The sequence below is a fragment of the Podarcis cretensis genome (assembly GCF_951804945.1).
Source record: "Podarcis cretensis genome assembly, chromosome: 9".
In the NCBI taxonomy this organism is placed as follows: Eukaryota; Metazoa; Chordata; class Lepidosauria; order Squamata; family Lacertidae; genus Podarcis; species Podarcis cretensis.
The window spans coordinates 13373422-13386372 of NC_137178.1; the positions used below are offsets into that span (position 1 = coordinate 13373422).

The 12951-nt window shown below is 46.0% G+C and overlaps 1 protein-coding gene and 2 long non-coding RNA genes across 3 annotated transcripts in view; 1 reads left to right on the forward strand and 2 right to left on the reverse strand.

Annotated features, from left to right (window-relative positions):
- LOC307224450 overlaps positions 1-4470 on the forward strand; it is a 122962-nt gene extending 118492 nt beyond the window's left edge. Inside the window, exon 3 of the long non-coding RNA XR_013842534.1 lies at positions 4252-4470. This is a non-coding gene — a long non-coding RNA (uncharacterized lncRNA). The remainder of the gene's footprint in view (positions 1-4251) is intronic.
- Positions 1-12732, reverse strand: part of PRKG2 (protein kinase cGMP-dependent 2) — a 76112-nt gene extending 63380 nt beyond the window's left edge. Inside the window, exons 1-2 of the mRNA XM_079990821.1 lie at positions 12388-12732; positions 6141-6674 (exon numbers count right to left, since the gene is read on the reverse strand). Of these exons, the coding sequence (XP_079846947.1) occupies positions 6141-6661 (521 nt within the window). The 5' untranslated portion in view covers positions 6662-6674; positions 12388-12732. The remainder of the gene's footprint in view (positions 1-6140; positions 6675-12387) is intronic.
- LOC307224481 overlaps positions 1-12951 on the reverse strand; it is a 149140-nt gene that overhangs the window by 111103 nt on the left and 25086 nt on the right. The window lies entirely within an intron of this gene.

Consider the following 12951-nt stretch of genomic DNA (forward strand, 5'->3'; position numbering starts at 1 on the left):
CTTTGAGGATGGAATCATGGACCTACTCGAGCAAGACCCTGATAGAGACACATGCCAGACTAGCATGTTCTCTCCCTTCTGGTCGATCGTTTGGGAGCTTCAAAAGCTTTCTTCAGCCCGAACATCACAGCAACCGATACCAACAGACATCAGCACACTTAGGGATCCTCAGAGTCTTTGCAGCTTGCATAACAGACCTCAGCAACTCAGCATTTTGGCTAATCTACTTTATTTACATATAAACACACACGGAGCACTGCAACATGGCTCCCTCTCTCTCTAGCATCAGACAGCAAAGAGAAAGAACAAAGGACAATAGTCCATGGAACACAGTAACACAAACATCCTGTCTCTGTCACCTCCCACTTTGTGGAATCAAAACATACACCATCATGTGATAGGCAAAAATCCAATGACTGCAATCATTCACTTTTCACAAGAGTGAATGGTGGAGAGAGCTTATTATGCAAGACTAGACTGGACTGTGTGGAGGAGGAGGATGCGAGTGAGCATCTCGGAGAGGTCGCAGCTTGCTGTGCTTTCAGGTCAATCAATACCAAAGCGAGTGGAAAAAGTCGGAATTGCCTGGGGAATTTTGCAGGCTTGTAGCAATAGCCGAAAGATCATCTGACTAGATTGCAAGGTTCTCTGCATGCCTATACATTCACCCTTCGTATTTACAAGGAATGAAATGGACATGCCACTTTGAAACACGGGGTACATAGGAAGCTGCCTTATACAAATTGAGGATATCGGTCCTTCGAACCCAGTGTTTTCTACACTGGTTGGCAACAGCTCTCCAGAGTTTCAGGCTGGGGGTATTTTCAGCCAACACGGAATTGAACTTGTGCCTATCTGCATGCAATGGCCCTTCCAGCATTAAACTGTTAAATTTATTAACCACATGAATTTATTGGCACTTCTGTCACTATAAGCCATGTCCCTTAGAGATGATGGGACAGAATGACCTTTTATTGGCATCTACAGAGCAAAACACCAAGTGATGGACCAGATTACTGTTGGCTCTAATGACTAGTCTGGCAAGCTTGACATTCTGGCTTCTTTTTAAAAATAGTCTCCAGCTCAACACTGGTGAGTCTGCAAGCCAATGAACAGAGCAAGAGGTCTGCTGCACCTTGTCGTCTGAACAAGCATGCTGTCTCTTGGCCAACCCCCATATTTTCTCCATGCAAATGTTAAGCCATTTTGACAGGAAGAATGCAGCTGGCCAGCTCAGGAGCGTAATATCACTCACACCTTACTAACTATCGCTGGCTATTCACACATCCTGTCCCTTGCAGTATTGTATGCCATTGACTGAATTGCACCCCCAGTTTGGTGTGTTGCATTTAGTAGGTCTCTAATGGCAGAGGGACTGAGATGTTCTGAACTTTCTTCTTAAAGTTAAAGGTAAAGGGACCCCTGACCATTAGGTCCAGTCGCAGACGACTCTAGGGTTGCGGTGCTCATCTCGCTTTATTGGCCGAGGGAGCCGGCGTACAGCTTCTGGGTCATGTGGCCAGCATGACTAAGCCACTTCTGGCGAACCAGAGCAGTGCACAGAAACGCCGTTTACCTTCCCGCTGCAGTACCTATTTATCTACTTGCATTTTGATGTGCTTTCGAACTGCTAGGTTGGCAGGAGCAGGGACTAAGCAATGGGAGCTCACCCCGTTGTGGGGATTCAAACCGGCGACCTTCTGATCGGCAAGTCCTAGGCTCTGAGCTTTCTTCTTAGGGTGAAGTAAACATACTCTTCCTGCTTGTTTGCTGTCTGAAATAGGAGTGTTCAAGTCTCAAGGAAGTTGCTTATCTCCCTTTAGTCTCAGAATCTGGCTTTGGGAAATGGACACAGAGCTCTTAGAATTATGTCGCTGTGAAACCATAATGTCCTAAAACCCAGGGCAAAGAAACTTGTTTCCTTTTATATTTTGGGTTCCAAATAAAAGCACAAGAGCCTAATAATCCATATAATTATTATTTACCACATTAACAGCCCTATCGCTTAGGCTTTTGTTATACATTTAGCCCATGCATTTAAACTTTCTGACTTGCTACACACACACTAGAGGTATACAACTGTTTTGGTTTGATATGAGAAGCAAGATTTCTCAAATGTTTGAAAGATGGCTTCCTGGCACCTATAACTCCCCTATTAATCTTAATTCAAAGGAAACGGCAGAGGGTGCAAAGCTAGGAAACTGGAACAAATACCTACTTGGTTTTGGCTCTTTCATGTGGCCAGTGGCAATTTAATGCTGTTAACTTCAGGTGGTGAGCAGCTATCCACCTTATTGCTCTATCTGCAGCTCCTGGGGAAAGGCCCCAAAGGGGAAAACAAAAACCTGCTATTGTAGAATCTTCCTCGCTTTACTATGCAGATTTGAGTTTCTTTCCAGTGGAATCCAAACTGCAGCAGAATTTCATTATGTAGTCTCCAGAGCTAATTGCACTGCAAATTCAGTTATAACCCACAGGAGTCATAGCCTCTTTCCATAACTAGTGGACAAAGGATATGTTTGCGACCCAGAGGACCAATGGTGCTCCAGTTTCCCTACAATGGTGCTGAATACTTGTGGCCAAAGAACTGGGACTGAGTCTCTGAAAATCCCAATGCCCTAAATGGAGGCAAAGGTAGAGAACTAAAAATGCAACGGTTAGTTCCTAGTTCCTAATTCTTGTAGTGCATAGCCTGTTTTAAGCTGAAACTGTTTTGTCTTACCAAAAAGATATATCTAACAAGTGTGCCACCAGCTTCCCTCTTCAAAAAAGTGATTATATTATATTATTGTTATTTAGTCACTGAGCACAATGAACCAACCAATAAAAACCTAAAAAACCACATCCCCTATACCCCCGTTCCCCTTCACCCATGTGAATTTGGGAATTTGAAATATCATTTATAATATAAAAGCTTTAATATAAAATTTCTAACTGTGTTATATTTGTATACAGCAAAAAGAAGCAAAGAAAAGTTTAGAGTAATTAGGTATATTTTAATTTAGTTAATTATGTAATAGGTTTATGTTAGAAAATGAATATGGATGTTGAATTTGATGTTTGTAATTTTTCTTTTTTTGGTTTTGGAAATAAAAAATTAAAAACAAAACAAACCCACACCCATACAAATAAATGACAGGGCTTAGGAAACCTATCCCACTAAAAAGAGGTGGCAGGTACTTGAAACTGCTCAAATTAAAGGCACAAAGCCCAGGTAAAAAGAAAACAACTTTCTTGTTCCTAAAAATAGATAAAGATGGTGCCATGTGAGTCTCCCTGGGGAGATCATTCCACAACCAGGGAGTCACCACTAAAAAGGCCTGTTCAATGCTCTGTCTAAAATAGGCTCTTAAAATACAGTCACCATTCTGTTTAGAGTCAACATATAGGGAAGAAGTTCTGGACACTGCCTTATTTGGCTGAGACATAGTCTCACAAAATCTGTGAGTGCCGTCATTATGCTGAGACCTAGGAACTGCTTCTAGAGTGAATGAGGCAGCCTTAAAGAACAGTTCCAGAAGAGCATAGTGAGTGGGAAAGAAGAAGAAGAAGAAGAAGAAGAAGAAGAAGAAGAAGAAGAAGAAGAAGAAGAAGAGTAGTAGTAGTAGTAGTAGTAGTAGTAGTAGTTTGGATTTGATATCCCGCCTGAAATATACTCAGAGTCGCAAAGTGATTTCATGCTCTTTATTCAGCTCATAGTGGTGAGGAGGAATGAATCGATGTCCCCTCAAAGTATCTGCTTTATATACATTATTTACACAATGGGCTGCACATGATTGGCTAATTCTGGAATTCTACTGTAAGCCAATCAGGTTGTGGATTCACTTATATCTGGAGCATGATTGGGTGGTTCCTGCCAACCAATCATACTGCTGCATTGTTCTAAGACCAATCAGACTGCTGCATTCTGAATCCTATTGTTCTAGGACCAATCAGACTGCTGCAACTTGGATCCTATTGTTCTAGGACCAATCAGACTGCTGCAGTTTGGATCCTATTCAACTCAGTACATAACACCGCCTTTCACTCCCCTTCAGGAGTCTCAAAGCGGCTAACATTCTCCTTTCCCTTCCTCCTCCACAACAAACACTCCGTGGGGTGAGTGGGGCTGAGAGACTTCAGAGAAGTCTGACTGGCCCAAGGTCACCCAGTAGCTGCAAGTGGAGGAGTGGGGAAGCGAACCCGGCTCCCAGAAGAAAATGAGCGCCTTAACTGATAGTGCAGTGGTACCTCGGGTTACATACGCTTCAGGTTACATACGCTTTAGGTTACACACTCCGCTAACCCAGAAATAGTGCTTCAGGTTAAGAACTTTGCTTCAGGATAAGAACAGAAATCAGGCTCCGGCGGCGCAGTGGCAGCAGGAGGCCCCATTAGCTAAAGTGGTGCTTCAGGTTAAGAACAGTTTCAGGTTAAGAACGGACCTCCGGAACGAACTAAGTACTTAACCCGAGGTACCACTGTATGTCCTGGAACAGAATGATACAACATTAAAAGTCTTTAGTGCACATGAATTCTTACTAGCCTATCTGCTCAAACAGACCTATGCCAGCCACCTGTGGTGTACCGAGGACCTGAGAAGAAAACTCTCCCAGTTTACAAATGCTTCTCTGCTTCAGGGTCTGAAAGCAATTCTTACAAGGGCAACAGATGAATGGGTATTTGAAAGCCTGGGTTAATATTTAGTTTTTTTCTGCGCAGTAACAGGCACCATCCAGAAAAACCTGTCTATTGTGCACAGCCAGCACTATTATTCCAGAAATAAATCCAGAAATAAATTTGATAGGCAATAAACAAATACACAGATTAAGACACACATTTAAGCGTAATCTACCACACCCATTTGCAAACACCAAATGGGCGTTATTGAGGGGAGCACCAACCACCATCTCCCCATTTTGGACTCCTGTTTATGAGTACTAAAGTCTCACATGCACTCGTTCACAAGCCTTGCACACAAGCTCTTTTTCACACAAGCCCAGCCCAGCCTTTCCCACTTGTCCAACTATAGGCAAGTTCCTCAGAGACAGACGCTCCTTTTCGCTCGGCATCTGTGCTCCGAAGAATTATAGCTTTGCTGTGGCAGCATGAACAAAAAAGGCATTCTCTTACGCTCAAGGTATATCTCTTAACTAAACAACAAAGAACAGCGAGGCAGTGTGATCCCAAGGCCGCTCTGAAAGCCCATGCCAGCTATGAAAGCCCAGGGCACATTGTGGTGCAATCTTTTCCTGCCCCAGATCCATTACTCTTCTTGCAGGAAATGTTCTTAGAGAGGACATTTGCAAATGCATTCCTCTGCACAACCTCAGAGCCTTCGCCCCTTTCAGCTGCTCAACGGCAGACAGGGAGGGGAATCAGAGGGATAGGGGCAAATCTGTCTGTATGAGGCATTCAAACTTCCACACACATTTGTGGTAGTCTACCGGCTCCTTGCCCAAATTATATAAACGACCAGAAGCGTGCATCTAAAACCGCAACATTAGAACTGTCTCACACACTTACAGCTATCACAGCAGCAGGCAACTATCCTGTGAAGGATCAGGGTGCATAAAAAATCAATGATTTTTTTTTAAAAGATTTTTATTTAAATAGGTTTTTTTATTTCAATCAGATTTTTAAAAATTTCAATCAGATTTTTAAAATGAAATGCTTTTGGGGGGAAAATCTTTCTAAAGATAGTTTTCTATTGTAGTTACATTACAGTCCAAAGGCTATTCATCAGGAAATAAGGATTTGTTTTAAGTTTTTCATGTTTGCTAAAACTCAGTCTAAGGGGTTTGTTTTTTTAAAAAAAATTGTTTAACCACATCAGTTAACAAACATGGATACATATGATATATTGTTCTTGTTTGAGTGAAATAAATAAAATAAACCTTCACCTGGTTGTGAATATTAAGATTATACCAGCAAGAATGAGTCTTTCTGTAAAAGAAAAAAGATTAAAATCAAGTCTTACTGACTAGTGATTTAAATCATGATTTAAATCGATTTGACTTAAATCGTGATTTAAATCAGTTTGACTTAAATCATGATTTAAATCGATTTGATTTAAATCAAACCAACCCTGTGAAGGATGCACCTAGCTATGCATACTTTGGTGTGCGCACTGATCGCCCCAGCGCAGCATGCCCTCTCACCTTGAGGCCTTTCTGACTCTCGCCTTTTCGAAGGAGAAGCGAGGCTGCTCGCTCAAGTCGTACGTCCGACTCGTGGGCTCTGCAGACACGCCTTCCTTCGCGCCTCTCCTCCTGTTGCTGCAGGGGGCTGCATGGTTGGCCCTGGGCGCTTCTTTAAGAGGGGAGAACAGGAAGGGGTTTGCCCCCTGGGTGTCCACAACATCCTGCAGCTTGTTGAGCTGGATGCATTTGCACTTAAGTTCTTCGGTGAGGTCGGCAATGGTCCGGGTTTGCTTCGCCAGCTGCTCCTGCAGCTCGATGATGTGGTAGTTCCTCTCGTGGAGCTCTTCCTCCTGCCTCTTCAGCTCCTTCTCGAGCTCCCAGATCTTGCTTCGCAAAATATCCGCCGCACCTGTGATGGTACTGATGTTCAGTCCCGGGTCTTTCAAGAACTTGCTGCTCCCTGAGCAGCCCAGAGGGCAGTTTCCCACATGACTGTCTGGCCTCTTCAGGTACTTCTGTTTCACTGACCCATTTCCCATTTGGGCAGGTGACCTGGACAAAGGGGAAAGAAATAAACCCAGTTCAAAACCCTCGCTGTGATAATGGGATCAAACAACCAGAGCATTGTTTACCTGAAAGGCGAATGCTAAGACTGGCAGGTTTTCTCACTGCACAGAAAGAAAACTTAAATCCTTTTTCCCCCCTTTAAAAAAAATAATCCATCTAGCTGGAAGTCAGCTTGTGTGCCGCTGTGCATTTCAAACCGACGTCTCATGCAACCTGCTGCTCTTGTTGAGCATTCCAAAGAATTTCACACATTGAAACTGAAATTCTGGTGTCAGGCTGCTAGAAGGAAATAAAACCAAATAGCAACATGGAAATGTGGGAGGTGGGAAAAACAGAAAAGAAAAGTCAACTTTCTGCTGCAAGAAAGCTACTGGTGTGGTTTTGAAAAAGCAGCAGTTATATTTTGATGTTTAAGTCCAAATCTCTCTCTCTCTCTCTCTCTCTCTCTCTCTCTCTCTCTCTCTCACACACACACACACACACACACACACACGTGTCAGTGACAGAACTGGAACATCATTTCAGCTTGCAAACATGAAATGTTGAGCTACCAAACCTACACATGGCTGAAAAATAGATGAGAGAAGAAGAAGAGGAGTTTGGATTTGATATCCCGCTTTATTACTACCCTAAGGAGTCTCAAAGCAGCTCACAATCTCCTTTCCCTTCCTCCCCCACAGCAAACACTCTGTGAGGTGAGTGAGGCTGAGAGACATCAGAGAAGCGTGACTAGCCCAAGGTCACCCAGCAGCTGCATGTGGAGGAGCGGGGAATCGAACCCTGTTCACCAGATTACGAGTCTACCGGTCTTAACCACTACACCACACTGGGTCTACTGGCTGTACTATCCACACTCTGACTTTCTCTAAAGAATCCTAGGGAACTGTAGGTCCCCCACCATAACTTAGACAGTTGTTGCATGAGGCTCTGGGTCTCAGGTGGTGATCCCCATCCCCTTTCCATGGGCATCTGCAGTCAAGGATCAGACTTGGGAGATTCTTGCATGATAAGCTTGAGCTGTTTCGCTGCTCTCACATAGGGCCGCTTCAGTACTGGGCAATATAACATAGCGAGTCTTGGATTTCATGGAAGGCAGGCAGGTAGTCAGAGGCTGCGTCAGACTCTTGGTATCTACAAAGTTTCCTATCACAGAAACTCAGGTAGGTGCCTTACACAGAGCCAGACCACTGGCCCATCTAGCTCACTATTGTTTACACTGGCTGGCAGCAGCCTGATCACCAAGGTTTCAGGCAGCAGTCTCTCCCATCTCAACCTGGAGAAGTCAGGGACTGAACCTGGGACCTTGTGCATACAGGGCAGATGCTCCACCACAGAGCTAGGGACCCTTTCCCTAATCTTTCCTTGCCTCTACCTTTTTCTCTCTCCTGTCTGCTCCAGCACGGGAAGGTTGTGACACAGGAGACTCCCAATCTCACTGCTTCTCCAGCTCCCCTCTGAAACTATGGTGGCCCTTTGGACACCCAAAATGAAGACCCTGTGTAGTTTCTCCCAACATCTCCCAGGAAGACTGATGTCCACTCTTCCACAGAACTGCCACCAAGGTGCTGATGTTGCCTCCTGGGCCATTATTACATCTTCCTTATCTCCCTCCATTCAAAAGGGCTTGTTCCCCCACACACAAAGGATGCAAATGTATGTTGTGTGCAGTTTAGTGAATGCTCATGGGGGAGCCACACTGGGACTCAAACTGCTCATGAATAGCCTGTAGCTTATGCTTGCAACCGTGTCGAGGCCTGAGCTATGGAGGCCTGGAAGAGAGAGCAGTGCAATAGGTTCTTCTTCCTTACGAACACACTCTCTCTTTGTGTGTGTGCATGAGAAAGAGAGAGCCCTGTAACATTATCTCAGTGCCATCAATGCACGTTGATTTGTGACTTCTGCGAATGGCTAGCAGGGCTGTCACTGTGATTGATGGGTGGCAATGAAGTTGCAAAGGACTCTGTGGGCTGTTGTTGTTGTTCTGCAGATTCTCATGCTGTTTTGCTGCTGGAGGAGCATAGCTCACTTTTTCCAGCGCGCCACCATAAGCCTTGGCAAAGCACCGCCACAAGCCCAGCTGCAGAATTAGCCTGCTCATTCTGCTCTCTGTATTACCGCACAAGTTACCCAGGTTCTAAAATATGCATGTCATTATTTATAGATTTGCATCTATTCCGGGCTGCACGTCTGGGCTAGAGAAAGAAACAGTTAGTGGGAAATAGCATTGTTTGGGGTAGTTTGGACCACATGGCTTTCAGCTGATTGGTCCTGTGTCTCAATGATGGGGGGGGGGCTTGCTTAAGTGCAGGTCACACACACACACCATTGCTTACGGTGGGGGGGGGGGCTGTCAGTGAGACAATGTCAGGCGCCTTTGTGGCACCTGAATTGTGATGTTCTGGTAGCAGGATTTTAACCAATGTTGTCAGCAGTAATGGGAACACTGTGTGTGTTTATGACAAAAGTGTCTCTCACTAAATGTAAATGAACTGTGAAAAAGACTGTGAATTGAAAGCGGAGATGATAGGTGTAGCTTTCCCTGTTTTGTAACACAAAAAATCCTTAATAAAAAGTAATGAGAGAGAGAGAGAGAGAGAGAGAGAGAGAGAGAGAGAGAGAAACAGTTGTGCAAAAATTCAGGTGCCCAGAAACCATTTGGAAGTTAAAAGATGAGCTTGGCAACTGGTTCCATGCATAGCTGTAAACGTTTCCCCTTTTTAAAGGAAAATTCCCTTATTCCGAATAGCATTCCTTGCAAGAAAAGGGAAAAGTTGACAGCTATGGCTCCATGTGTAGCTGTGGACCATAGGAGCGAAGGAAGATTATGTCAAGTCTGACCACAGACCCCCCCAAAGGTGGTGACCCTATACCAGCAAAATATGGCTGGCTTCCTACCTCTTGCAACAATTTTTGCACTATTCTTGCAAAATGCCCGATGTGAGCTAAGTTGAAACGTACATTTATAGCCCGAGTCACCAAGTCTCTTCCCAAAAGCTTCAAGATGACAGACATAAGACTTCTCATTTCATCCTCAACAGAGTCCTGTGAGGAGGTTAGGTTAACTGGTCCAAAACAGACCAGAAAAATTTGTCAAGCATCCTGTTCTCTCTCACTGGAGCCAACCTGATGCCTGTGGGAACCCCACAGGCAGAAACCAAGCAGAACAGCACCCTCCCAAGTTGTGATTCCCAGCAGCTGGTATTGTGAGTCATACCCCCTCTGACAGTGGAGGTAGACCTTAGCTATCACAGGAAGAACCTGCATAGCTCAGTTAGAGTGTGGTGCTGATAAAGCCAAGGTTGCAGGTTTGATCCCCGTATGGGACAGCTGCATATTCCTGCATTACAGGGGGTTGGTCTAGAAAATCTTCAAGGTCCCTCTCAACTCTATGCCTAGGAATCTTTCATAGTCCAATCCTCCATGAATTTCTCTCATTGTGTTTTAACAGCCAACTAAGCTGGTGGTCATCACAACCTCTTGTGGGAGCAAATTCCTTCGTTTTGCACTGTCCTTCACTGTGCAAAGAACTACTGCAGAATCATATAGTAGTAGTAATAATAATAATAATAATAATAATAATAATAAGTTATTATTATATGTACCCTGCCCATCTGGCTGGGTCTCCCCAGCCACTCTGGGCGGCTTCCAACAAAGATTAAAAATACATTAAAATGTCACACATTAAAAACTTCCCTAAACAGGGCTGCCTTCAGATGTCTTCTAAATGTCAGGTAGTTGTTTATCTCTTTGACATCTGATGGGAGGGTGTTCCACAGGGTGGGGGTGCCACTACTGAGAAGGCCCTCTCCCTGTAGCTTTGCTTCTTGCAGTGAGGGAACCGCCAGAAGGTCCTTGGCGCTGGACCTCAGCGTCCGGGCAGAACGATGGGGGTGGAGACGCTTCTTCAGGTATACTGAGCCTGATTATGCAGAGGAACCATGAGGGTCATCTAGTCCAACCCCCTGCAGCAGTGCAGGAATCCTTTGCCCAACGTGGGGCTCGAACCCACAACCTTGGGATTAAGAGTCTCATGCTCTGTCGACTGAGCTATTTGCACTGCCATTCCGGAACCTTCCATATGGCCAATTTGGGTGGGTTTGAGCAGTTGAATGGGGATTCAAACCTGTGCCTACCTGGTCCAAGTGTGACACTCTACAACACATTGACTTGCATACTAAAGAACTCCAAAAAAGCAGAGCCACTTCAGCTTTTCCAGAAGTGTCAGTTTGCCCCCCTTCACCTCTAACTGTGACACTAAACAGCTAATAAACCATTGATAATGACCAAATAGAGAACAGGAGCTTGCTGCTCAGAAAACTCTTCCATCTCTTTCCTTTGCTGCTATTCTATTTAATTAACCAACACAGGGACCAGTGTGTGATCAAGTCACATCAGATCTTCATCTCCTCCTCTTCCCTATCCTGCAGAAGGAACAAGGATGCATGTGCTTTTAGCTCCAATCAAACAGCTCCATACTACTGCCCTTCCTGGAGGTGATACAATTACTATAATCTCTCCCATCAGTGGTTATTTAATCTATGCATATAGGCATGTTATATAAACTTGATTTCCCCCATTATATACCAACAGAAAAGGAGAACGCCAAAGGCATAAAAACATACATACATTTTCAGCACTGACACTTGGGTGAAGCCCCCACCCCTTCTCTCCCCCATTTACCCCCCCCCCCCCAAAAGGAAAAAGAAACACGCTTGGGGGAAAAACATCCCACTTTGTACGTGAAACCCTAACACACAATAAACTTAGAAGTGGTTTTTTTTCATTATCACCTTGAGATGGTGGTTCAGAAGCCAATTAATAAATCAGTGGTAATAACAGGAACAATAAATAGCAGGATGAGATAAAGCTGGAATGAAGTCCCTCAGACATGTGACATGGTACTCAATGTCTTCTACATTAGCAAAATCCTAGCTCCAGCAGTGAACACGGGTGGAATGCCAGGACGCTGGACTCCTCGGAAAAATCTGTATGCATTTTGAGCTTTAAACATGTCGCACTCCAGAGAAGCCCGCTATTCCTAGCTTCCTGCACAAATCTCTCCCCCAGCAGACAACTGCAAGCCCAACATCGCATAGTTGTGAAGTTCCCCCCTCCCCTCTCTTATTGCACATAGATGGAGAGCAACCTCACATCTTTCCCCCACCCTTTCTGCTGGAGCCATACGGTGTGGGTGCAAATAAAGTAAATAATAATTGTGGTATTGCTCTCAGCTAGGTCAATTAATAAATTGTTAAGAGCTGGGTCCCCAACACACACATGCCAGATTCAATCAACGCACGCTTCAGGTAGCGCAGAATTGCGGTTTTAAAAATGCACATTTGCAGTACTAGTTATACTGGGTTAATTAATGCAATCATTAATTGCTTTGCAAACAGAAGGTCCCAGATTCAAAACACACACACACACACACACACACACACACACACCCCGCATCTCCAGGTAGTGCTGGGAATATTCCCAGCCTGAAATTCTGGAGAGCCCCTGCCGGCCAGTGTAGACAACACTGACTCAAGTGAAGGCAGCTTTCTCCGGGATGCGTATGCACACGCAACCAGCGGGTGCACACGTGAAGCGTCAACGCGCGTCTGGACCCCGATTTCTCCCCCCGAACCTCCATCCGCTCGTCTCCAAGAGCCAGGCTCGCCCGGCAACCTTCGCCCGCTTCGGCGGCACTCACCTGCCCGGTCAGCCCTGGCTCCGGCCACTGCCTTTCCAGGGACGCAGCCGGCCTCGTGCCCGGAGCCGCGGGGCCCAGAGAGACAGAGGCAGGCGGGCGGGCGCGGAGGCTGCGAGGGACGGGCAGCGCGTTCTGCGGGCACCGCCGCCGCCTCCTAGCTCCAGCCGCGGCTGCTTGCAAGAGGCGGAGATGGCAAGGGCTGCTGCCTGCCTGCCTGCCTCTCTCTCCGGCGCGCAGGGGAGGGAAGGGGAGGAGAGCGCAGGCAGGAGCCGCCTCCTCGTGCCAGCCCCGCCGCTTGCCCTTTGCTCGAGGCCGGGAAGGAGGGAGGGAGGGAGGGGAGCCGGCTTGTTTGGCGCTCGGCGGGGATAGGAGCCCCGCCACCGGGGCCGCGCATCCCCCGGGCCCGCGCGCCAGGCTGCTTGAATCCCCGGAGAGCGCGCAGCGGCGCATAGCTAGAGAGGAGGAGAAGGGGAAAGGAGCTGTCCAGCAGGGTTCACACGTGCAGAAGGTCAGCTTCTCCCTGCAACCCGCCACTCAGCTAGCGGGGACTTGAACGTGTGAACG